The sequence below is a fragment of the Portunus trituberculatus genome, chromosome 46, assembly GCF_017591435.1.
Source record: "Portunus trituberculatus isolate SZX2019 chromosome 46, ASM1759143v1, whole genome shotgun sequence".
NCBI lineage: Eukaryota > Metazoa > Arthropoda > Malacostraca > Decapoda > Portunidae > Portunus > Portunus trituberculatus.
In genome coordinates this window covers 6,094,931-6,122,251 of record NC_059300.1, presented here as the reverse complement: position 1 = coordinate 6,122,251, position 27,321 = coordinate 6,094,931, and the positions used below count along the sequence as shown (strand labels likewise).

Sequence of the window (27,321 nt, the reverse complement as noted above, 5' to 3'; positions counted from 1 at the left end):
TCTCGTGCATTCCTGAGCCTCATTTCAAGTCATTATTTTGTTTTCGTCGTTTGCGATTTCTAAATTTTTGTCCCCTCCCTCCTCCTCCCCTCCCTCCCTCTCTCCTTCCTCCTCCTCCTCCTCCTCCTCCTCCTCCTCCTCCTCCTCCTCCTCCTCCTCCTCTTCATCATTATCATCCTCGTGTTCGTCATTATTAGTGTTTTTCTTGTACCTTAATGTTTCTACTATTTGTGCTATGCCTCCTCCTCCTCCTCCTCCTCCTCCTCCTCCTCCTCCTCCTCCTCCTCCTCCTCCTCCTCCTCCTCCTCCTCCTCCTCCTCCTGGTCATCATCGTCATCATCTCATTAGTACTTACAACTTGTTATCCGCGACCAGTAAGTGGACAACCCGCCTTGTTAATGCTACGACCCAAGCCTATTCCTCCTCCTCCTCCTCCTCCTCCTCCTCCTCCTCCTCCTCCTCCTCCTCCTCCTCCTCCTGCATCCTTTTATTTCTCTTTCCTTTCTCATTCTCGGTTCGTCTGGTCTCTCTCTCTCTCTCTCTCTCTCTCTCTCTCTCTCTCTCTCTCTCTCTCTCTCTCTCTCTCTCTCTCTCTCTCTCTCTCTCTCTCTCTCGCCCACTATTCACGTCCTTTTCTACCTCCCCTCTTCTCCTCCCGTCATTTCCCTGCCCCTACATTCACCTCCCCTCTCCTTATCATCCTCTCTTTTTATCTCCCCTCTCCTCATTTACTCCCCTTCTCTCTACCCTTTAGTTTGTCTCTTCTTTTACCCTGCTCTCCTACCTTCTCTCATTTTCTCCCCTCTCCCTCTGTCTCCCCTCTCTCTCCCCTCTCCAGCTGGCCGGTCTGTGGGGCGCCAGTACGTATCTGAAGGGAGAGGCACTTCCTTTTGCACTCCGGGAGGGGAGAAGGGAGAGGAAGAAGGGGAGGAGGGGAAGAGGGGAGGTGCTTCTCACAAATACCACTGATATGGTCTCCCTTTCCCTCTTCCTTCCCCTTGCTTCTTCTTTTTCCCCCTTTTTTCCTCCTCCTCCTTGATTCCCTGTCAGATTTTGTGGTCCATGTCAAGTTTATGTATTGCTTCCACACAGGAACAGAGAGAGAGAGAGAGAGAGAGAGAGAGAGAGAGAGATGATTATATAGTTCCGTGAAGCTGCGCGCCGTTAGTCAGAATGGGTTTTTCGTGGCACTAAGTTGATGGTGATGATGGTAGTAGTAGTAGTAGTAGTAGTAGTAGTAGTAGTCAAGGGTCGTAATGGTTGTGGTCTCTTCTGACAATGACATCATAATCCTTTTCTTTTCTTCCCTCCTTCCCCCCAGCCTTGGCACTCTTCCCCCTCCCTCCCTCCCCTTTCCCACCCTCTCTTCTCTTTTTGTTTTCCTCCTCACGACTATGTCACGTCTTTCTGGAGGCATCTCTCTCTCTCTCTCTCTCTCTCTCTCTCTCTCTCTCTCTCTCTCTCTCTCTCTCTCTCTCTCTCTCTCTTCCCCTCCTCCCCCTTCCTAATTTTGTTCGTCGTCATCTTCCTCCTCCAGGTCTTTTTTTCCCTCCTTTCTTGTTTTTATTGTTGTTTTTGCTTCAGGTTGGTGATGATCATAATTTAGTAGAACAGCAGCAGCAGCAGCAGCAGCAGCAGCAGTAGTAGTAGTAGTAGTAGTAGTAGTAGTAGTAGTAGTAGTAGTAGTAGTCATTCCCCGTTTTCCTATTCCACCTCTTCTTTTTTTATAGTAGAGTAGACTAGATTCACGGCGTCTGTAACTTCCCAGCGTCTTAACCTCAAAAATGTATACTTTTCTGTTTATCTTTCCACATTTCACTCCTCCAGCCGCCCTCCGCCGCTCAGCCAGGCAGGCTCCTTTCCCAGCAGGCAGGCAGGCCGGCACGCGTCTCGTCTCCCCGCTTCTTGCCTCGCCCTCCTTTTAAAAGCAAGAAGACCCAGACCGTCATGTGCTTGAGGGAAGAACTAGTTGTGCAAATGTAAAGACACACACACACACACACACACACACACACACACACACACACACACACACACACATATACACAAAGGCTGCAAGACTCCACGTGGCACAGTGCCAAACACACTACCAGAATAGGCCACGTGCTTCCCTCTCTTTGGATGCCTTACCCCCCCCCCTCACTCAGTCTCCTCCCAGAGTAGGAAGTTACCTGTGCGGGACGGGGCAGAGTGACTGAGTGGTTGTATGGCTGAGTGACCAGTGATCGCGGGCTTTGAGTGAGGTGTGTGTGTGTATGGCGGCGTGAGATGTGGCTGGGTGTGGCACTGGCGGGTAAGGGGAAGAGGGGAATGTGTCAATGACGTCCCTGGCTGTGTCTATATACAACCTTGGCCACGGGTGACGCCTCTCCTCTTCTCTCGTGCCTCTCGTCCGCTGGGGCTTCTCCTTCGCCTTGTCTCCTGCCTCGTCTCTGCTCATCACGTCCCTGTCTTGCATGGTTTTCTTCAATTGCTGCATATTATCTTCTTCTTTGATATGTATTATTCTTTCCTTTTTACGTATCTCTTGTATTTTTCCTTTTGTTCTCTTTTAAACATCTCTTGTTCGGTTTAATCTTTGTTCTTATTCATTATTGCTGTTTTTGCTTATATCTTTGTATTTTTTGCATATTCGTTTCAGTTCAGCTTAGTTTGTATTTATTGTTTCTTTTTTTATGTGTCGTAATTGTATTTTGATGTATTTGCCATTTGTTGTCTTTCTCTTCGCCACGTCTCTTGTTCTGCTTATTCTTTGTTGTAATTCTTCATTGGTGTCCCTGGTCGTGATGTGCGCTTTGTCTCCCCTTCAGTGCCTTTGTGTGTCGTCCTCAGCCTTCTGGTATTTCGTCCTCAGCTCAGTCAGTGTTCGTCCTCACAAAGAAAGAAATAGTATATGTAGACTCTTCTCATGCATACAGTACCCATCCTATCTATTTCCAAACATACATATACATATTCCATTCCCACAGTAAAAAAGACAAAGACGAACAATAAATATATAAATGGGAAATGGCAAAAAAACAACAACAACGTAGTATAGATTCAACATTACAAATACTAAAAAACAAATGTTAGAGAATCAGGTACAACATTTATTATTGAACTGATTGTCTCTGTGTTGTTAGTATGACCAATGTGGCACGTAACATTTAAACCCAAGAACACAGGACGGTGGAGGAAGTGTGTGTGTGTGTGTGTGTGTGTGTGTGTGTGTGTGTGTGTGTGTGTGCATGTGAAGGGCCACGCCACGACCAGTATGGGGCAATAGCTTCCTTGATGAGCTTGTTTTTCTGTCTTATTATTATGGTCTATTCCACGTCACGCTTGAACTGAAGAGTGAAGGTGATGGTGGTGGTGGAAGATGATTGGATACTATTTGTAACCTGACACGCATCATTCCAGAGAGAGAGAGAGAGAGAGAGAGAGAGAGAGAGAGAGAGACTAACACAACATTGAACAACAAAAGCCACACCAAAGGCAAAGTCCATGAAGGGAAAACATTATTAATCCTGGTGTTTATGAAGTCATTGGCAAGATTTAAGAGGAATTTAACCCAAAACTGCTCGGTGGCGTGATGGTGGCAGGCTGGGCAGGTAGGCAGGACAAAGAGGGAGAGGAGGGGGAGGAGAGAGGCAGGTAGACAGGCAGGCAGGCAGGTTAGCGGGCAGGTGGCTTGGTAGGACGAGGGGAGGAGAGTCAAGGTGGTGGATGGGACTGTTTGCACGTGAACCAGTATTTAAAATTGGAAGAAATTGCGTTGTTGGTTTATTCTGGACCAATCTGATACGTGAGGGCAAGCTGCAGTGTGTGTGTGTGTGTGTGTGTGTGTGTGTGTGTGTGTGTGTGTGTGTCACCTGGTTTTAAAAGGGCTCGAAGGTTCAGTTGCTAGACTAGTTTTTATTTATGCTTCAAATGATGTTATCTGTCTATTCATTCTGGTTTAGTTTATTTTTTTTTCTTTTTCTTTTTTCCTCTTTTTGTAATATACTGAATGTTGTATAGATAGTTGTGCCAATAATTATACATTTTTCCGTCTATCATTTTCTTTTTTTTCTATTTATTTATTTTCTTTTTTCTTGTTAGCGACTTATCTGTTTTTCTTTCTGTCTCTATCTATCTTTGTTTATCTATCTATCTATCATCTATCTATCTATCTGTCTGTCTGTCTGTCTGTCTGTCTGTCTGTCTGTCTGTCTGTCTGTCTGTCTGTCTGTCTGTCTATCTATCTATCTATCTATCTATCTATCTATCTATCTATCTATCTATCTATCTATCTATCTATTAAAGTGTGACTGCTGTTACTATTACTTAAGCTCTGATAAGACAGTTCCATAAGGGAGGCTGTAGTTGACCAAACAAGATAAAGTGATGTCAAGGAGATGTTAACGTAACCGTAGTGTGCTTATGTGAGTACTGAGGCTATGTGGTACGTGGAGAAGGTGGAGCAGAACAGAGAGACGTGATGTGGAGGAAGACACGGCGTTAGGTGCAATAGTAAAATGTGGAATAAGACAGGACGATTTATGGTGTGAAGCAGAGACTTAAAGGTGGAGGAAAGGATTGAAAACTGGAGCATGAGTGGAAGAGTGAGATGGCATAGACTTCGTAGAAATAGATATTAAGGTACCTCTGGAGTGGAAGGAGTTGAATGAAGCCTTTGGAGTACAAGTATGAAGTAAGATCAGAGTAATGAAGAGTAAGATGGAGTAGGACCGGAGTGAAGTGAAGGAGCGTGTAAAATAGAGTAGAAATAGAGAGTGAGAGAGAAGAAACCAGCCTTGTGTGAAGAAATAATAGGATGAAATGAAGCAGCGTACAATATGAAGCAGAGATAGAGAGCTGGAGAAGAGGCAGCCTAGCGTGAAGTAGGGCTGGGATGAACTGAAGCAGCGACTACAGTGTTGTAAAGGAGAAACAGAGAGGGAGAGGGACTGGCAGCCTTGTGTGGCGTAGTGAAGCGAAACAGCGTATACGAAGGGAAAATGGAGAGTGAGGGGTACAGGGCAGCCTTGCGTGGCGTAGAGTGAGGCGAAATAGCGTATATGAAGGAGAAATGGAAAGTGAGAGGGACTGAGTAGCCTTGTGTTGTGTAGAGATGTAGTGAGATGAAACAGCGTATATGAAGTAGAAATGGGGAGTGAGAGGTACGGGGCAGCCTTGTGAGAGACTGGCCTGAGTTGATCTTACGAGTCGCCTGAGGGTGTTTAGCTTGAGGGCGACGCGGGGCACGGTAGAGAGAGAGAAAGGGTCACGGTTACTTGCACAATGAAACACCTTGCGGTCTGAAGCCACTACGGAGCGACTCCCCGGCGTCATGACACAGCGCGGCGGCCTTGACACAGCCCTTCAGCCCTACAACCTTTAGCCCCCACAGCGATGCAATTAAACTAAACTTGCCCGTCATTCACTGTCACTAAAGAACAGAGGAAGCACCGGAGATCAAAGGAGACACTCGCCGTTAAAGAGCAACAATGGAGGCACACTAATGAATCGATTTAAATGCAGTGTAACTAATTTTTCTCATTTCTACCTCCTGCGGCGCCTCACCCACCCCACGCCACAAGCAATGGAGCGCCTGCGTGTTGTGATGTAGGTGGGTGGAAGGTGGGGGTGGATGGGGAGCATTAGGAGTGTGGGGAGAAGGGTACAGAGTGCATTGGGGAGGGGAGGAAGGCCGTGGGAAGAGAGAGAGAGAGAGAGAGAGAGAGAGAGATCACTTGCGCTTTTCTACACTTTTTCTTTGTTCCTCCCCATCTACCCCCGTTGCCTTCCCGTCTCACCCTGCGCTATGGGAGGTGTGGTCTGAATAAACACTGTAGTGCCCGTAGCAAGGCGGCCCTCCCTTGAGTAAACACCTTTGTAGAGAGAGAGAGAGAGAGAGAGAGAGAGATGATTGTTATTTTTCTGCTTGGTAATGTTTTCTTTTTTAAGTTGTGAGGGAAAAGAAGTGAAGTACGTTACACACAAACGTAATGTACCACGCCACAAATAGAAAATATATGTAAAAAAAAGTAGTTGTGGAATTTTTTCGAAGGCCAAGAACCGGTCTAGTCCTTGGTGAAGTCCCGTAACTACTGCGCTTACGGTGGTTGAATCTGGGAGAAGTAAAAAGAAAGAAAACAAGTAAAAAAAAATAATGATAATCGTAAAATAAGAAAGAGGATAAAACGAACATAACACAACCAAACATTCTCATCTTTGATTTCATTACTTTAGACATGTTTTTTATTTATTTATTTATTTACTTATTTATTTATTCCATTTTATTTATTTATTTATTTATTTATTATATATTTGTTTTACTTATTTATTTATTTATTTTTGTATGTATGTGTTCCATTTTTACTCGTGGTATGGCAAAGTAATAATCTAAAAGGCTGTCTAAAGCGACACAGGTTACTGAAGAAGATTGAAACATAGAATTGATGGAGGATTCTTTATTTGCAGCACCAAACGTCTAATGAATATACCTGTAATGTCTTCACCACCTGTTATGCTCTTCTCACTATCTAACAATGTCTTGTCTTCTCTTTCCAGACATCAACGGCAGAGTGAAAGAAGTTAAGGTGAGTGTGTGTGATCCTCCCCTTCTCTCTCTCTCTCTCTCTCTCTCTCTCTCTCTCTCTCTCTCTCTCTCTCTCTCTCTCTCTCTCTCTCTCTCTCTCTCTCTCTCTCTCTCTCTCTCTCTCTCTCTCTCTCTCTCTCTCTCTCTCTCTCTCTCTCTCTCTCTCTCTCGTCAGTGCTAAGGCCATTATTCTAAAACATTGTGTTCTCTTCTAAGGGATGTTCAAAGACACGGATGATCAGTCAGATTCTTAAAGGTGTTTTGCCCATTGAGGATGTAAAGTCGTCAAACTACTACGTATATACTATCATGAAAATACCATTGAATTCCTCTCAGTGCCTCTTTGAACTATATCTATCTTGAAAACACTCTCGACAATATTCATAAACCGTAGAAATTATTAATAAAGTTCTTTGTAGTGTTTCTTCCCCCCATTATGTACAGTCCTCGTTAAACTATGATATACAAACACCCTTGAAAATTTGAGTAACATCCACAACAGGTAAGGAATGTTTAAAAATGCTGCAGCTGAGTTTCTTGGCCCAGGCAGGGAAGGTTTGCCTCTGAAGGTGTGAGCGGCAAACATCTGTGTACTTCCCTCTGCTCTCGTGTTTGTTATTCCTGTCCTCGGCTCCCTTTCATCTCCTTGCTGGTGGTGTCGCTGCCTTCTGTTATTCTTGTTTCCTCTTCTACTATCCCTCCCATTTCTTCTCCTCCTCTGTCGCTGCCTCCTTATACTCCTCCATCTTCTTATTCTCCCTCATTCCCTCCTCCTCCCCCTCCATTTCTTCCTCGCTTTCCTCGCTCATCACGTAACGTAACAACACAGACTAATAAGGAGACAGCAAAAGGCCACTTGACCGATACAAATCAAAACAAGGACTGAAAAATGTATTACTATTTGGATAGCCAATGTAATTTGAAGTAGTCTATGTAATTGTCTTCTTACTGCTACTTTCACACCTCCTCCTCCTCCTCCTCCTCGTTCGGGTCTAATTTTCTTTTTTTTCCGTGTGGCGTGGAGGGGTTGGCTGCTTTGCCGTGCGACTGGTGATATACCTTGTGCGATCCGCGAGTAAACGGAGAATCGAGTCCCTCATTCACCTGCTCGGTCTGGCGATAGTAGTGATTCCTTCCCGTCACTTTGAGTTATAGTGATAGTGATACTTTAATCATTTCTCGATCACCCTCAAAATTTCCATCCAATTTCTCCATGATGTATGGTTTTTCCTTTATTTCTTTGCCAGCCTGGGCTAGCTGGATAGAGTGGTGGGTGGGGAGGAGCCTTCACCTTTGCTATCCTTTGTCTTTTAAGTAAGAGCCAGTAGGTCTGCTGCTGTTTGTTCTTCCTTTGTATTCCTTTGTATTCCTCCAGCAATCTTTTCTGCTTTACAAGCACAGAAGTGAATGTCATTAGGACAGAGGAGAATGCTCAAGCAGGTAACCTCGATATGACTCACGTGGCTTCCTTTTACTTCGTCCTCCTTCTCCTCCTCCTTTGATTTGCTGATCCATCTCTGCGCTGTAGTTAGCTATTATTAGCTGCCAGGCAGCCTTCCCAGGATCCAAAATTCTGTTGCTTTTCAACTTTCCTTCATATTCATTTGTATTCCTCCTCCTCCTCCTCCTCCTCCTCCTCCTCCTCCTCCTCCTCCTCCTCCTCCTCCTCCTCCTCCTCCTCCTTCTCTTTTTCTTCATTATTACATTACGTATTACCGAGAAAGAGAGAGAGAGAGAGAGAGAGAGAGAGAGAGCATTGGCTGCGTGACGTTTGATAACTTTTATCGCCACAGTGATAAGATGGATATGTCGTTAGGGAAAGACTATTGCGTTTTTACCTTTCTCTCGCCACCGCGGGCTGTTGCCCGCTTTGTGTAATGTATATTTGTAGATAACGTAATTATGTATTTTTGTATATTTTTACACAATAAACCTTAAACAAACACTCTCTCTCTCTCTCTCTCTCTCTCTCTCTCTCTCTCTCTCTCTCTCTCTCTCTCTCTCTCTCTCTCTCTCTCTCTCTCTCTCCAAGGACAACCAGAGAGAGAGAGAAAGAGAGAGAGAGAAGAAGAAGAAGAAGAAGAAGAAGAAGAAGAAGAAGAAGACGTAATATGACTGCATGCAAAATTACACACACACACACACTATTGAGTCCACACAAACACTAGGTATACATGATTTTGCCTTTCACCTTATCGGGCTCACTATTTTTTCCTTCGCCTTTACCTTATAACGCGGCGCCGAGGAGAGAGAGAGAGAGAGAGAGAGAGAGAGAGAGAGAGAGAGAGAGAGAGAGAGAGGTAATTTGTAACACGGGCAACAAAGGGAAGAACTTAAGGTAAATGTAATGAAGGTGTCTGTAAAAGGAAGGTGTAGTAGAGAGAGAGAGAGAGAGAGAGAGAGAGAGAGAGAGAGTACAGTTATGGTTTAGTTCATTACAACACACACCTGCATGTTCTCTTAGCCCTTAATTACCAGTGTACATGAGGAAATTAGGAACATTCACCTGCTCTCTCTCTCTCTCTCTCTCTCTCTCTCTCTCTCTCTCTCTCTCTCTCTCTCTCTCTCTCTCTCTCTCTCCACCCAGCAGCGGTTTCCAATTTGTTCCACTGTTTGATCGGCTTCCCTAAAAGAAACCTGACGATGACCATGTAAAGTCAGTCAGTCTCTCTCTCTCTCTCTCTCTCTCTCTCTCTCTCTCTCTCTCTCTCTCTCTCTCTCTCTCTCTCTCTCTCTCTCTCTCTCTCTGTGCTATTATTCTTGTGTAACGTTAGCGTGTTTGAAGTTATTGAAAGAATGTCATTGAATAGGTAGTAAAACACGAGTTACATTCTCTCTCTCTCTCTCTCTCTCTCTCTCTCTCTCTCTCTCTCTCTCTCTCTCTCTCTCTCTCTCTCTCTCTCTCTCTCTCTCTCTCTCTCTCTCTCTCTCTCTCTGCAGACGATCGTGAGAGAGAGAGAGAGAGAGAGAGAGAGAGAGAGAGAGATAACAAAAAAGAAACTCGAAGGGCGGTGCTGGTATATACAGATAGATGCAAGGGCGGGAGGTGAAGGGAAAGGCAACCAACGGGGAAAGCAAACCGATGAAAAGGGAAGGGATGGGAAGGGGAGTAAATGTAAAGGAGGCTGAGACTGAGGAGGAGGAGGAGGAGGAGAGGAGACCTGGTAGCCAACTGAAGGAGGTGGAGGAGGAGGAGGAGGGAGTGGAGGAAGAGGAGAGGAGGGGTGCATCTTACGCCTCCACCACTACTACTTTCACCTTGGCGTTCTGAATGGGCTGACCTCACGCCGCCAGACGGAGGATGGGCACGCCTGGGAGTTGGAAATGGAGACGAGGTACATGTTAGCAATGAATGAATATGTTTAACTGCGAAAGGAGGAGGAGGAGGAGGAGGAGGAAGGGCAGAGAGTCAGAAAGTTCGCTGTGTAGGCAGAAACGGGGTTGCTGGGGGAAGGAGGAAGGTGGGAAAGGGAAGAGGCAGGGCAGTGGTGGTGAGGGAAGGGGTAGGTAGAAAATAGTGACGCAAGCATTGGCCAGTGAAGCGTAACACCGCCCGGTCAGGCCAACACCAGCAGGAACTTAGCAGGGTCGTGACGAAGGCGGCCCCACCAGGATGCCAACGCTTTGTTTTATTATGCTGCCTGATTCTGTAACTTGATAATAGTGATCTAGTCTCGCTAAAGAAGAAAAATGGATAGAAAAAAAAAGATAATCTGATTCTGGTTAAATTGAAAGTGGTAAGAAAGTTGGTATTTGCTGGTTATGAATAGTGGGTGTTAATTTGAAGTCCGCTTTTGTTGCATGGGGTTCCTGGCCAGTGCAATTAAGTGTTTCTAATGAGTTGCGGGGGGAGTTTTATCCAAATGGCATCAGTTCTTGCTGGCGGTGTAAGAGAGAGAGAGAGAGATGATGATAAAGATTAAACTTGTACGCCTCATTAATCAAGAAACTGAATGATAAGGCGATGAAGGCCATTATTATTATTATTATTACATTTAATTTTACTCCCATTACCACTACTACTACTACTACTACTACTACTACTACTACTACTACTACTACTACTACTACTACTACTACTTTACCTACAAGAACCATTATACCCCACAATCATGATAGGTAAAAGAGAGATTAAAGAATGAGGCTGCGATAATGAGCAATGAGTGTGAGGCAGAGGGTATGAACGTGAGGGAAAGTGTTGGGTTTCTGCGACTCCTCCATCCTCCTCCTCCTCCTCCTGCAATTATTCTCATTCTCTTTTCCGTGTCATTTAATCTTGTATTCTTTTTGTTTCACTCTTTCCTATCTTTATTCCTCCTCCTCCTCCTCCTCCTCCTCATTTTCGTGATCTTATTTCTATTCTCCTTTTGATCATATTATCTCTTCAGTCTTCTTTTTCTCTTGTATTTTTCACTCGTTCCTTCCTACTTTTCCTCCTTCTCCTTCTCTTCCTCCTTGTCGTCCTTCTCATAATCTTATTCTTATTCTCCTTTTTTCCGCATCATCTCATTTCGTGTCTTCTTTTCTTTTCATTTTTTCTTTTTCTTTAGTATTTTTATTTTCTTTTCTTTCTTTTTATTTTTTACTTCAACCAAATCTTCTTCCGCCTTCATCACGTCTTCCATTCTTTTCCACTAAAAATTCATCGCCGTGGTACGTACCTTCCCAATTACCTTCCTCTGAACCCGCTCACCTTCCCTCTTCACCTGCCTCTCCATCTGCCGCGCCTCTCACCTATACACCTTCCCACCCAACCTAACTCTGTACCTTTCACCGCCGTGAGCCTGTGAGAGCTGCGGGGAACACCCATCCTACCAGCACCTTACTTTTTGCTCTCCAAGGACTGAAGGGAAGGAGGCCGCAGTCAGTCCCGTAGTCCCTCTCCCTCCCACGGCCCTGCCCTGCCCCTCACTGCACGATGCGCTGTCTCGATGAATACTGAGAGGTGTAAAAACTGCCGGAAAAACACGATGACATTTATGGTAGCGTCCTTGGGGGTGGGAGGCGGAGGAGCTGAGTTGTGTGCCTGCAAGTTGAGGTGTTGGTGCTGGTGGGAGATGGATCACGCTACCTGGAGTGTTACTGGAAGCTCGTGCGATTAGTTGTAGTTGTAGTGTGCTTATCGGAACGTGGTGTTGCTGACGCTGGTTCCTCTTAAGTCACGTACGTGGAAGTGTGTTGGTGTGGTTCGTGTGTGTCTGTGTAGTGTAGGCCATCATCTCCTTCTCTTCCGTCAGGTCTGTACGGTGGGACTTACTTCCTCCTTAGTGTTGACAGAAGGTGGAATAGAGTGACGGGTGAGAAAAAAAAAAATCTATAAAATCAAGGTGAAATTCATACTTAGTGAATATAGCAATAATAATGAAAATGATAAGTTTATTCTCGGGACAGCAAAAAGCAGAACAGACAGGTAGCTCTTAGGGAAGGTGAAAAAAAAAATGTAAAGGTGAAAAACTAAGTGGGTAAACACGTGAACAAAGAAGAATTGTGGGGAACATTTAGTGATTCTGTTAGTGCACAATTATCAAAGTTCGAGATTGTTTCATTTCATTGTCTTGTGTGTGTGTGTGTGTGTGTGTGTGTGTGTGTGTGTGTGTGTGTGTGTGTGTGTGTGTGTGTGTGTTTTAATTGCAACTGTGGCTATAACCAGCATTCCCTTACAACTGGAATGCTCACACTGTATTATCGTCTCCGTTACCGAGCAGAGAGAGAGAGAGAGAGAGAGAGAGACGTGTGATGCTCAGGTGAACTAAGTCAACTCAGTGATGAGGCGCGTGCCGACTTCCATGATCCACCTTTCATTAGCCTCCCTACAAAACACCACTCTAGCGGACCGTGTGTAGTAATCGTCAAACACACACACACACACACACACACACACACACACACACACACACACACACACACACACACGTTAGCTCAGTGGTTAAAGCGCTGGCTTCACAAGCCAGAGGACCGGGGTTCCATTCCCCGGCCGGGTGGAGATATTTGGGTGCGTCTCCTTTCACGTGTAGCCCCTGTTCACCTAGCAGTGAGTAGGTACGGGATGTAAATCGAGGAGTTGTGACCTTGTTGTCTCGGTGTGTGGTGTGTGTCTGGTCTCAGGCCTATCCGAAGATCGGAAATAATGAGCTCTGAGCTCGTTCCGTAGGGTAACGTCTGGCTGTCTCGTCAGAGACTGCAGCAGATCAAACAGTGAAACACACACACACACACACACACACACACACACACACACACACACACACACACACACACACACACACACACAGTACCTACCTACCGCCACGCACGAGTGACAACCCTCACACACACACGCACACACACACACACACACACACACACACACACACACACACACACACACACACACACACACACACACACACACACACACACATAGCCATCACTCATGAAGCCACCACCATCGTATCAGGCGACAGTTATAATGATCTGTAGAACCAGCGCTTTTTGTTTTACCCCTGTCGGATTCGAGTTATGAGTACCCAAGACCCACCTACGTAGTGCTTGGATAACGGTGTGGCCGCAGAGAATGAGGGGGGACAAGTCACTGGGCCGAGTATCAGGGTAGTGGTAGCGGCGGAGTGCAAGGTAACCAGGACCACACTATTTACAAACAGCTTAGAGGCACCAAGGAAAACGTGTGTGCCAAGTAGAAGCCAGCCAACATATTTTGCTTCCCTGGGGTGAGGTGAGCGCTACGCTGTGTCTGGCGGTGGTATAGCCATGTCCACCTCATTCCCCCTTGATAGCTGGAGGGTCGGTGCCTGGGGGGATTAATGCTAGCCGGGTATCCAGATTTGAAGGCTCGGTAACCCATCTGGCGGCGCTGAAGGTCACGCGGGCTACGGGCGAACACGAAGCGGGAGCAGGGTATGGCTGGCTGGCTGGCTGGCTGGGTGCTGGAGGCTTGGCGGTGTGATGATGGTTTCCTGGTGCGAGAGGTGCTGTTATTCCGCCTTCTTCGTGCTTCTTGTGTTAGAGAGAGAGAGAGATTGCAAGACAGAAAATTATTGTTCTCCAGTATAACACCCACAAAAAGTTACTCTGCGAAGAAAATAACGCTTTAGGTTCCTTGTATCGCCACCATCATCATCACACTGACATTCACTTCACGCTGTAACACTACGATGCATTTCCCTCTCTCTGTGAATGAGTCGAGGAGAGAATAGAGAAAAAAGAGAAGAACCACTGCCTGAAGAAGAGAGTTTCCTACAGAATACCTCTCGGGGTTAGCAAGGCCCTGGCCCCATCGTACTCTGCTGTAGGGGTGAGACTGAAGGCATAGTGGGGTGAGCGTGGCCGTAGGAGAGCTGTAGGTCACGATCCCTTGCCCCAGGTCAGCTCAGCAAAAGGTCAAGAGAGGGAAGTAAAAGCTTGGGTCATAACGCCAGCTGCCCCTTCAGGCTCCACCCTCTTCCTCTTTCCCTCTGGCTTGGACGCAACCGCTTGTACTCCTCCACCCACTTATCAACACACACACACACACACACACACACACACACATCATCATCATCATCATCATCCATCCATCCACTCTATCACTTATACCAAAACCAAGACTCACCCATTTACCTGTCGCGCTCATAAAAGCTACTCTTCCACTCACTCACACAGTCACTCCCATAACAGCCTCACTCCCTGTAACAATACCCTCACCTGTCACCCGCCCCAGTCACTCTATAAGCATCTCCACCCAGTCATCCATACCTTAAACAGCTACATTCATCCAGTTACACCCTGAACATCCAGCAGTCTGTAACACCCTCTCAGTCACACTCCAAGCACGCACACCCTAACAGCTACGCTCATCCAGTCACACACGGCCAGTCAACACCCTCATCACATCATAACACGTCAGATCCAGTTAGCCACAGTTAGCCACACCAGAACTTACGTAGAGACAGTGACAACCCGCCAGTCACACTTGGCCACTCACAGACACAATTTTGGTCAGTTAAGAAGGAGGACGAGGGAGGTAATTCAGAAGAGAGAGAGAGAGAGAGAGAGAGAGAGAGAGAGAGAGAGAGAGAGAGAGAGAGAGAGAGAGAGAGAGACGGGAAGGTCGCTATCATGCCAACGTTACAGGTGTGTGTGTGTGTGTGTGTGTGTGTGTGTGTGTGTGTGTGTGTGTGTGACCCCTGAAGGCCGTTCCGCCCCGTCCCTGCCTCGGGGTCCTCACAAGCTGGGGATGATTAGTTAAGAGTCCTCCCCAGTTCCTCCCTAGTCCCTCCCTAGTCCAGCCAACCTTCGCCCTACTCTCCAAATCTCTCCCACTCTTTCTCTCCCACAGTCACACCTATTCTACCTCCCTACATCCTCTCCGGCGTCTCCCACCCTTGTCTTCCGCCCTCCTTCATCCCTTTCTCTTTGCCCTCCACTGTGTAACCTCCCTTCTTTTCACCTCCCTATCTCCTCCCTCTGGTGCCTACATAGTGGCCTCGCAGTGTTAATAGTGCCTTACGCGACCCTATTATCTTTCTCAATCTATTTTTATGTAGGTTATTGCTTTACGGTTCACTCTGTAAATATTTGAAATTATGTTCCTGATGGTTAAGCGTGTAGTGTGTGTGTGTGTGTGTGTGTGTGTGTGTGTGTGTGTGTGTGTGTGTGTGTGTGTGATCCCGTTATTAGCGCCTGCATAGTGTTTCCGTGTAGGATTCTTGTTGGCTGACTAGATTTCCGTTTTCTAATAAAGGGAACAGTGAAGGATACAGGTAACGATGTGATGTGATGTTACTCTCCGTATGTATAAAAAGAAGCGTGTCATTATGTAACTGGTATTCATGCACGGTAAGGTTTCCCTCCCCCTTCCCCAACACAACATTCCTCACCTTACCTCTGTGTATACTTGTGTATTTTTGTATGTGCTCCTTCCTGCGTGGTGGGTTTTTCAGCCGTGTGGTCAGGCCGGGTGGATGGGTGGGTGGGTGAGGAGGGGCTGCCTGCGGGGAGGGCTAATGACGGGGGGGTGAGGAGCGGCGGGTGAAGGTCGCCTCCGCATACCACACACACACACACACACACACACACACACACACACACACACACACATGCGCGCGCTCACGCGCGGTACTATTCACATAAACACTTTAATTTTAATAATTTACTGCCTACATTAAGACACACACACACACACACACACACACACACACACACACACACACACACACACACACACACACACACACACACACACACACTCTCTCTCTCTCTCTCTCTCTCTCTCTCTCTCTCTCTCTCTCTCTCTCTCTCTCTCTCTCTCTCTCTCTCTCTCTCTGGTATGTCAGACTATTGTATATTATAAAGGGCACATTTCCCCTCATTCCTTCCACAAACATCCGTAACCACTGTCACTGTACTTAGCCTAACCTCCATGGCGTATATACCGAGGTCAATGAACGGCACACACACACACACACACACACACACACACACACACACACACACACACACACACACACACACACACACACACACACACACATTCTCTTAAAACTTTCATAAACGGAGACATGACAACGAGTGAGCCGAGTCAAGCGTGATCCAAAGGAAGTCTGTCTGCTTGCATGATTCCGTAAAGGTTTTGAGGGAAAGGTTGGGGTGAAAGTGTTATACCGGATGTGCAGGTTTTGTACCGATGTAACGCTGAGTGACTGCATGACTGGTGAGGTGGATGCAGGGGATGAGATAATGAAAGGTGCAGGAAACACTAGAAGACGAGGATGGAGATTGACGATAAGAATGGGCTAAGGGAGAGTAAAGAAGGGAGGAAAAGGGAAAAGTGTGGAAGACAGTAAACATAAACAGAGAGAATGATGAGATAAGAACAAGAGAGTGGAGAAGGAGGAAGAGTGAGAGTAATTGTAAGGAAAGGTTCTTAAGACCGAAGAAAAGAATGGAGATAAATTATACGAATTATTTAAGAAAAGTAGAAAAGGAGTGTACAAGATGGTAAACATGAATGGAGGGAGTGAGACAAAGACAAGAGAGTGGAGGAGTGAGTGAGAACAGTTGTCTAAATGAAAAGAATGAAGTAAAAAATAATAAAGTAGAGAAAGGAGGATAGTATAGACAAGTGTAGATGAATGCAAGGAATGAGGCAGGGAAGGTTAGAGAAGCGAGGAGGGAGGACGACACGAGCACGAGTAGGTCGGAGCAGTCGTCTGGAACTTGGAGTTTCGAAAGAGGAAGGTTCATGGCTCACCTTCTCACGATCAGACTGCGGTGGTTGATGCAGTAGACGACGGTGCTGCTACTGCCATGACACCTGATGACATGATAACAGTCTAGCCTTGTCACGCAACGCTCCCAGCATAGTACTTTACTGATTGCTACCGCTGCCCGAAGCCTGAGGGAGAAAAGAAAACAAATATAATAGTTCACAGGATCTGAATTATGGAAACAGAGGCTAGGAGAAGTGGAAGGAGTCAAAGGGAAGGTGAAGGATGCCCGTCATGGTGTTGCAAGACAGGGCAGGAGGAAAGGCTTGTAATGGAGGGCGGGGCGACGCGGCGCAAGGCAGAGTGACGGAGAGAGTGAAGCGTCTTCCAAGAAATGTTAGTGGAGTTGGTCGGTTTAGTTGGTGCTTCATTTAGTTGTGTCACCTTGGGAATAAAGGCCACTTGTCTGATTATGATGCATGCTGTATGCTGAGTGTAAATTACTGTGTCTGGAGGAAGGGACGTGTGATCACTTCCTTCTTATCTTCCTCCTCCTTGTCCTCTGGTGGTATTCTTAGCTTCATTACATCAGCACGCCACGGGTTGCCTCATGGAGCCGCATGATGAAATATGAGCATAATTTTTAAAACAACGTTAAGATTTAAAGGACAAAGCTGAAGTCGGAATTAATTTGTTAAAAAGATCGAATAAAAAAAAAAGGAGGCTAGCAGTTTTTGCGTATCCAGGAAATACTTGCATAATTGAATATTACAAAAAAACAACATCGATAAGCAAATGCCGTCTGCCAATACAGGAAAAACAAGAGACACACCTTCCTTGCAATAAAACTCTGAGAAAATTTATGAGCTCTTTATCATTAGAAGAAAAAAAAGACACCATGTTTGGACTAGCAGACCTTATGCAGGCTCTTGTTTTTTTCCTCTCTTGTACGTACATAATGTGTCCTGTAAGGAAGCTGCAGACTTGTATTCGTCCTTGGGTGAGGCTGCTGCCACTCCTACCCTCCAGTGGGCAGCGGGGGTGGGACAGGAAGAATGAGGGAGGGGGTGATAGGGGGTGTGTCGCGTCAGAGTATGACGGGCGGGCTCTGACGGAGACGGATGAGAGAGATCAGTAAGTGGTAATGACTCAAGGGCATTAGTATCAGTTGGTGGTGTCGGGATAGGGGAGGGTTGGAGGGACGTTATGTGCAGGAGTAACGGTGGCGGAGTGCATTGGTGGTGAGGCAGGAAGTAATTGTGCAGTTTGTGGCATGCTTGATAGCGGTGGTGGTGTGCGGTGATGACAGTGGCAGTGATGGTGGTATGCGGTGATGTGTGGCTATGAGAGGTGACCAAGGAGTGTCCTTGAACGATCCTTGCAGGTGACAGTGATAGTATTGGTGTCATAAGTTGGTGTTTGATGTCTGAGGGAATACCAGTGGTGAGGAGTGGTTATTGAAGTGCATATAAGAAGTTACTCAATGACACTCTCTGGAGAAAGAAGAAAATAGGTGTGTGTGTGTGTGTGTGTGTGTGTGTGTGTGTGTGTGTGCGTGCTCGCGCTTGTGCGTGTTTGTGTGCTGTTATCATTTTTGTTTTCCTAATATGCGTTTTAGAGGATTTTTTCGTTGTTATTAGTTATTATTATTATTATTATTATTATTATTATTATTATTATATTTATTATTATTATTATTATTATTATTATTATTATTATTATTATTATTATTATTATTATTATTATTATTATCATCAGTACTTCATTCTGCGTGCCTGTTTTCTTTCTTTTTTAGCTTTTCCCGCAGCCGTCTATCTGTTTTTCTTTCATTTTTTTATATTAGTGATATCAAAAATATACAGATAGGCACGCACTTACCTTAACCCTGTACTAATGAGTGTGTTCTTCTACAGCACTCTGAAAGAAAGGCGAGGGCTTGGAGGAAGCGCGGCTGCGGGGTGGCGGGCCGCGTGATGGCCCGCAGCACCACCACCGGGACTCAACACTAGCAAGGCAGTAGAGGTGAGTGGCGCCCTTAGTGTGAATTAGGGACCCACACAAAGAGTAGACAGGAAACAGCGACCTGTAGATACCAAATAACCAAGTGAAACAGGAAGTGGAAGTTCGTACAAACGTAAATCACATCGTCATTTCTAGTTGACTGGACCAGTTGGGGATTCCTGCTGCGTTCCGATTGGTTTGTAATCTCTGAAACGTAAGAATGCGCAAGAAATATGATGATGCTGCAGATACCTTATTAGCTGAGTCACCAAGGTCTTCCATTATTTTATTTTCTCCATTGTGGACCTGTGTGGAATGTGTGACTAATGAAGTATGTGCAGGCAAAGGCGGTTCAGTTTAGTGTGCTTGTTGACTCCTGTCATGGCGGTTTGCCGCTGGTGTAGCTTTCAGTCATTATTAACTGAAAATTGACCAGGAATAAAACACAAGGTAATGCATAATGATTGTGTGTATTGAACTGTATTCACGCAATGAATCAGCTGTGGAGCGATTCTCGAACATAAACTGATATTGTTTTTATTATTACTTATTTATTTCATTATTATTATTATTATTATTATTATTATTATTATTAGTATTAGTATTAGTATTGTTATTATTATTATTATTTTAGGGAATGTCTTGTACAACATAGTAAACATGAAATGATAAAGAACTTGCCTATTAATCGTAGCGGGTAATGTTATCATTTAGATTGTATTTCATGTCCTGTATTATCCTAACACCCAACATTTGTCAATGCTTGTGCTACACTATCTTATAACAATTTCATTCCAGATGCCTGGGAACGTGCGGGGAGTGGGTGGTGGCGGCTCCCAGAAGCCACCACACGCTACGCCAACACGCGCTATGTCCCTGGACTCGCTGCAGATCAAGAATGCCTCCGTAAGTTTCACACACACACACACACACACACATTTTGATAATAATAGTAGTGCTATGCTACTTTTGCTTCTATTAACTAGCAGTGAGAGAGAGAGAGAGAGAGAATAGGGGTGAAGAAGGTATGATAAGCATGGGGGTGGGTAGGAGGGACAGGAATGGAGTGTGGAGGGGAAGAGGAAGAAGACAGGTCAATGATAGCCATCAGAGGCAGCTTAGACCTTAGCTTGATATGTCACTTTTGTTAGAATAATAGATAGGAAAGCTGCTTTATCAAGTAAGTGAGCCGACTGTACATTAAAGATAAAAAAAAAAAAATGAAATGATGGGATAACACAAGAGTAAAACAAGTGTAAGAAGATTTGTATTACTTGTGTTCAACCAGAGTTTCTCCTTTCATGTATCATTGTAAGGGCATAATGTTTTGATAGCAGGTATGCAGTATTTGAAAGTGTGATGCGCTTAACTTAACAAAATATCTAAACCCACCAAAAAACAGAAATAAAAAAAATAGTGGACAAAAATGGAAGAAAAATGAAATGATGTGATACCTCAAGAATGAAGCAAGGGTAAAACAATAGTAAATAGAAAATAGAAAAAATAAAAGCTATAATACTTGTGATGTAGCCTAAATGTTAACCTTCACCTATCATTATAAGAGCATAGTGTATATTGGAAACAGTAGATACTCACAAGGTAAAGATAGTCACCTCTACCTTTACCCTGGTTACTCGGAAGTGTGATGTATGGAACGCTTAACACTGTATCTTAATTCCACAGTGCCAGAATGTAGACCAGAAGATTCAGGAGTACATTCCCACAAGGACAACCAAAGCCACACCCAAGATAAACCATGCCGCCATGCAGTTCGTCAAGGTATGTCTCTCATGCCAACTATATTGGTCATTTCTTCTTTTTTTGGCTCTCCACTCATGACTTATCTGCCCATATTGCTCCATTCTGTATCTGATGTTAAAGGTTGCATACTATAACAGTCTTTTGTTCTTTTATACTTTCATGAAGATCTCACCCAAACATTCACCTATTTACCAACAGCTCCAGGTAACTTGAATTCTCACTTTGTTGTAGGCTCAAGATTGTGGGTAGGCAAAAACTTGAGGCTATTTATGTATGTATGTATGTATGTAGGGCTTATATATGAATAGCTGCTGGTATCTGTACCTTATGTTCTGTGAGAGAAAAGTGTAGAAATCAATTGTGGGAATTCATTATGTGATAATAAAAAAGAAGTGTCATTTATGATAATACAAAGAAAGTACTCTTGTGTCATCAGGAAATGTAAAAAAGCTTATTAGAAAGTTATCTGGCCCATACATCACTGTAACTGTTCACATTAAATTGACTGAATTGGGTGGTACTTTTTTTCAGGATGACATAATAAATAACTGTAACCTACAAATGAATTCTTGTAACTAATAATTTTTATGCAGACAAAAGGTGGCCAGAATTTTATCCTATGATCATGGAGTAGGTGACAATTGATCAATGTCACTTTTTTGGGGACACAGAACAATTGAATGTATAATGCTTCATGTAGCACAGGCAGGCACCTTGTATACTGAATGATCACATACACAAACTCCTCTGTATGATTGCAGACTGGACCAGCCACCCTTTACAAATCAGCTCAGGAGCAGATAAAGAAAGCTGAGGAGGTGAAGGAGCTGAGGAAGACCATGGTCAATGAAGAAACGGAGTGGCAGGAGGTGCGTTTTAATTTTGTTAACTTATGCAAGGTCTTATTCAAGCCACTTTTTTTTCTCTACTAAAACCAAAGATTCAAGTATCTGTTTATAGGTTGGTGAAGCAATAAGCCTTGTGGGTTTTAGTTGTTGATCCTTTGAAGGGGTCTCATTAGTGAAATCTACAAGAAGAAAGAATGCTGGGAAATATCTTGTGTTCATTGTGTACTATCTTCTTTATTTTCATTATAGTTTTCTATTGAGGAAAGTTAAGAGAGGCACCATTGGTATAAGATGGCCTCTCAACTATAAACTCATGAACATAAATCTTCTGAACACAAAATATGTAATTATACAAATGTGTAAAGTATCTAAAGCTTTTCCAAACACAACAGTTGCACGTATGTCAGTAATACACACAAGGTCCAGTGAGGTAAATCAAGTCTTTATTGTGTGTATCAGATAGCAACAAAGCTCAATGGACAGAAAGTGGAGTAATGTACAGCATCTTCACAGTAACCATTTAGTTTCACATCTGTTTCTCAAAAAAATTCTGATAATCATACAGTTATGCAAATCCCCCAATGCCCCTTGCTGTCAGAATATAATTGCATTTAAAGCATGTCAGTGTAAATATTATGAACAAATATTGTGGATGTGGTCAGATGAAGCTTTACTAATCACTTGCTAATTATCAGGGTAATGTTCATGCTTCTAGTCACACTTTATTAACAACCTATATTTTATTTGTTTTATTGATCTTTTATTTGTTTATTTTTTTCAAATGAAAAATCTAGAAAATACACATCTGTATATAGATTTCTGAAAAGGGAGTTATTATTATTGATAGAGATTTTGTTATTCTATTGAATGAGTGCATCATTGTAGGGTTGTTGTGATTCGAGGTTTATAAAATGAGAAAACAAAAAAGTAAAGAATTTGAAATTGGGTGATATTTTTTTTTTTTTCTCTTTTTCTCCAGAATCATATGTGTCTCACTTTGGTAGATTGTGCTATTTTTTTTCTTTTATGTAACATCATTTATTTTATTGTCTTGTATACCATTACTCTTCTCTTGAATAATTAAAACAGTTGCTACACAAAATCTTAAATGGTTTTATAGAAAAAGAAAAGTAAGGTGGTAGTGATGTATATAACATTAAGATATGTGATGTCACTAACCAGAAAAGAGATAGTTTTCTTGCAGGGTAAGACACGTATAATTCTGAAAATGCTAGCAAAAACATATGTACTACCACTGTACAGCAATGCCTGAAGTCTTGGGGTTCCTTTTGGGACACTGGCTTGTGGATGTATGGTATGGGAGAAGAGATGACCAGGTGTCTCATGTGGGCTGTGGTTTAAGGGTTGCTGTAGGTGGAATGCTTTACATATGGTACAAGAATCATTAAGTTGTGGTTGTATCTTTGATTGGGTTACATCTGTATTTGGTGTATGTAGTTTGGATGATGGGCACTGAATGAAATCTGGGATTCATTCCTGCTCAAGTTGATATGCATGTAAGGTAATGCACGTACAGGTCATTGAAGTACTGTTTGGGTTATCCGTGGGATGTATAGAGTATCAGTTTGTCAGCTGTCTCCTGTACCCAAGGTAAGAAGGTGATTGACTGATTGTGTGATTGACAACTGCTGCAGGTGTGTCTATTGATTACTTGAAAAATAACATTCCTCTATATGTGTGATTGTGTGTGCCCCAATCAACAGTACAAAGTTTCATAATAGGAGAAAATTTATTAGAATTGATCTCCCAAAGTTGATGTGATTCACAACTTTACATTACTTCATTTGTAGTTGAATACTTTGAAACATGCAGTAATTTGACAATTGTCATGCAGTGAAACATGGAACTCTATTGCAGTAATCAAAGTAAGCAACTGGTATGTGTAATAAACATTGATGATGAAACATCTTTGCTTGCTATTAAGTGTGGACAAGATCAATAGCATAATTACAGAACAATGAAGGACATACAGTGTAATTCTTTCTGGAGTCTCTCAAGTTTTGGTTAAAAATCAAGACAGAAAAGGAATGATATGGTAGGAAATGTAATATGCTGTATGAAATTACTAATACAGGATTTATAAACCACATGAACTCAGCTATGCTCTTCTCAGTGCATCCAACATTATTGCAACTCCTATGCAACAACATGTGCATTGAAAGACCTTGCTTGAATATCCATAACTTTACTAATTGAATAATTTAACATGACTGCTAACTAGACTAACATGGGAGATAATTGTTTGTGTACTAATCCTACTAAAAACCTTTTGTTGTACATTTAATGATAACCTTTCATAGGTATGTTTTCTGTGACAGTGGTAATATGTGTGGTAATGGATTGACCTTTCATTGAAATCAAAGATTGGTTAAACTTTATTCTAGCACACCAAACATTCCATAGATATGAGAAGGAAGCCACTGTGACACTATTGCAACATTATTCACCTAGAATTATATGTTAAGAATAAGTCTCATTTATTTATAGAATATAGTTTTGCATTAAGTGTTAAGAGTCGTACTTAATGTTCCAATTTATCTATGCTATTAACCTGATGATTCATTCACTAAAGCCATTACCTTAGTTGTGTTTACAAAGCTTTCTTTTGATCCTGCAGGGAATGTTTTCTATTGTTGAACTAATTCTATACACTTTTTTACTGTAAACAAATATTTTAAAAGTTTATAAAAATTTTAATAATTCATTTTGATTTTGTTCATAATGGTAATTATCCCCTGAAACCTCATTTTACTTAAAGTGCTTACTGTATCTGTCATTGTCCATTGGCAATTTGAAAATATAATAGTATTGATGTTCCTGCTGTGATTAAAGTGTAGATGCAACAGTTTTTTATTTATTTTTTATTTTTTTATTTTTTACTTTATTTATTTATTTATTTTTTTTTTTAGAGAATGTCTCAGAAGCTTCCTCATTTATTTTATGTATTTGTTTTGATGTGCTTGTGGCAGACTATTCATTGACCAAAGTGAGTTTTTTCTTGTCTGTGTGAGCAATTTTTTTTAATCAAATATATATTTGTGTTATCTAAACTTCCCCCATGGATGCCATTTCTTGTTCCAAGTCAGGAATGGATTTCTGGTTGATGAGATTGACATACCACTACTACTATATGTTTTAGCTCTTTTATCACATTCTCTACCAGAGATTTCGTGTATACAATTTCGTCAGTATCATTTTGATGACCTTCAAAGTATATCCACAAATTTATTAAAAGTTTTTTCTCTAAACACTGATTACAAATGTTTTATGAAAGAAATATTATAATAGAGATGTACATTGTTATCTTTTCTCTTAAGTATTGGTAAATCTTATTAATTTCTTGTCTGTGGCAAATAGGAAAATACAGTAGTCTTGTAGTATGACATACCATCCCTCTTTAAGGACATACTCGTATGTAAAGGCGATGACATCATATACTTAGCAATCACATACTGCACTACAAGGTTGTGAAAATGGCTGGAAGTTTAGATACACAAGGAGAGCATGCTTGCACTATGAGTCACACGTGAGTGTATGATACCCACTGACAGTGTCCCATTCCTCCACTAGCAGCCCTCCTCCTCCTCCAACCAGAATACGCTTGATGAAGGCTCAGATTGGCAGTCGGTAAGTATCCCTTGTTGTCAGTGTTCCTTTATGTGTTGTACTTGGCAACTATTTCTTGCACTGTATTCTTCTGGGCTCTTTCCTCTATGCACCTGGAGCATCCGGATGCAGTGGTACGGTCCAAGCCATTGTAGGGTACACTGCACCTGCTCACATATAAAAATGCTGCACATTTACCATGTAAATAGTAGCTGCTGTTGTTGTAGCAGTGAAGTGATGTACAAGAGTAGAAGAGAGCTTTTAAATGTACTGTGTGATTTATTTGTAATTGTTTTGTATTTTTTTATGATTTTGTTGCAGTCTTTAATACATAAACTGTTTTGAAGTCACTAGGGATTACGAAGTGAATACCATCATATAATGAAGTAAAAGCAAATAATACAAATATATATTCTTGACTACTTAAGTGTGACACCTTATGTGGAATCATAGATCTTTTCTGAAAAATATTATATGGTATTGCTGATGCTGAAGTGTTAGATGAAGCTCGAAGCTCATATAAGTGGTGCATATAAAAGTGGTTCAGTAGAAAAATGAGAAAACATTGAGTAGGCGACGTGGATCCATAAAGAGAGTTAGGGAAAAAGATGAGCAGTGTTGTGGGGGATGAGCCAAGCCAGGCCACGAGGGAGGTGACCTGCCTTGTATGGCTTCTTGTAAGGCAGAGGAATCCTCCACTCTAACTTGTGGGAAGCTCACCAGTGACAGTCACTTGTATGTGTGTGCAGTCAGGAAGTCAGTTGGCTGACGAGGCTTTGTGTGGGAGTAAGGTTACATCAACAGAACATATTTATTGCCTGAAAACTTCATTATACAAGATTAAAGCATGATAACAATTCAGTGTGATATCTTTATCGTGCTACAAGTCACTGGAGCTGCTCATCACAGTAGCTGAAATGTCTCACACATACATGTCTCCTGAGGGATGGCAGTGATGGCTGAAATCTTTACAGTAATAGAACTTGTCTCCCATTTACAACGATACGAATCCTATGATCATTTAGATAACCATCTCCTGCTGGTGGTGAGAAGAGCTTCTAGAATATTCAGTGGTGTAACATTTGTGTGATTTTCATAATGTTGAGAACACTTTTTGCTTATCATTTGCATCATCTCACAGTATACAACTTTAGCTGTGTGTCATGAATTTATCAGACTTTTATTGACTTTGTATCTCAGTACTGTTATTAAAATATTTGTTTGTTTGTTAAGTACTATATATATATTTTTTTTTCCATAGGTGAAATAACTCAAGTGATATCAGACAGGCAAATTTGATTTTAACCAAATCACATTGCAGAACCTTGACAAATGGAAAAGCTCTCGACGCAAGCGTCTCCAGAATACTGTTGAGTCCATCATTCAGATCAAGAAGAATGAACAAGAGGATGAGATGAATCGCATGCGCAGAAAGAGCAAGACCTTTAGTCAAATGCAGGAAGACAAGTAAGGAAGGACTTGCGTTGTTTAGTATAAAAATCAAATTGTTTTATAGGAATCTCTGCATGTGCACCATAATTCATAAGTGTATAGTGTCAGTTCTCCAGTGATGTACGAATAAAAGGGGCATAGTTTTATTGTTGAATTTTTGGTTATTTATACTGGTAATTTTGTCTCCTGTTTCTTGAAACATTCTAAAGAGAGAAGACATACCAGAAAAATGTGCATCTATATTTGTTCATATGTGTATTATGTCCATATATTCCAGGTGGCTCTTCATCGTTTTTCTTCCTCAAATTTTTGTTTAGCATTTTAGCTTCCTATTCTACTGGATTTTTTTCTCTTATACCAATAGCATCTATCCTACTATATTCTTTTATTTGTCATGCTTTTCATGTACACTTTTATAATTCTACAACAGCTTATTTTTAAGGTATTGAGTTTACTAATTACCACTATTTGCAATATTGATTTTAACTTTATCAATCTACAGGAGCAAGAGAGGACGAAAGTACAACTTGACAATTCACGACGACGATGACAATGACCTTAGCAGCCTTGGTCTCACTCCAAGCAAGAGCAATGGGTCCATTACTGACACACAGGAGGATCAGGATGCCAAGGATCTTGATCAGGACAACAAGGATGCCAAGAGTGACGCCGGCTTTTGCACCGGCTCAGACACAGGCAGTGATGGAGTGTTTGCCGAAGACAACATTAGTGACACATCTTCTGCCCTGGTCAGTGGTGGGATTGAGCAGATTGTTTATAGAGATTGGATTTCTAGATACATCATTTTATAGAGATTGCATTTCTAGATACATCAAAACTCCATTAAAGGAGAAAAATTAATAGATAAATGAATTTAAGACAT

The 27,321-nt window shown here is 42.6% G+C and overlaps 1 protein-coding gene across 1 annotated transcript in view; it reads left to right on the top strand.

Moving 5' to 3' along the window:
• Positions 1 to 27,321, top strand: part of LOC123520343 (actin cytoskeleton-regulatory complex protein PAN1-like) — a 61,132-nt gene that overhangs the window by 13,309 nt on the left and 20,502 nt on the right. Inside the window, exons 2-10 of the mRNA XM_045282568.1 lie at positions 6,538 to 6,566; positions 18,663 to 18,771; positions 19,549 to 19,656; positions 20,434 to 20,529; positions 20,677 to 20,715; positions 21,273 to 21,380; positions 24,951 to 25,007; positions 26,308 to 26,453; positions 26,941 to 27,187. Coding sequence (XP_045138503.1) covers positions 19,549 to 19,656; positions 20,434 to 20,529; positions 20,677 to 20,715; positions 21,273 to 21,380; positions 24,951 to 25,007; positions 26,308 to 26,453; positions 26,941 to 27,187 — 801 coding nt within the window. The 5' untranslated portion in view covers positions 6,538 to 6,566; positions 18,663 to 18,771. The remainder of the gene's footprint in view (positions 1 to 6,537; positions 6,567 to 18,662; positions 18,772 to 19,548; positions 19,657 to 20,433; positions 20,530 to 20,676; positions 20,716 to 21,272; positions 21,381 to 24,950; positions 25,008 to 26,307; positions 26,454 to 26,940; positions 27,188 to 27,321) is intronic.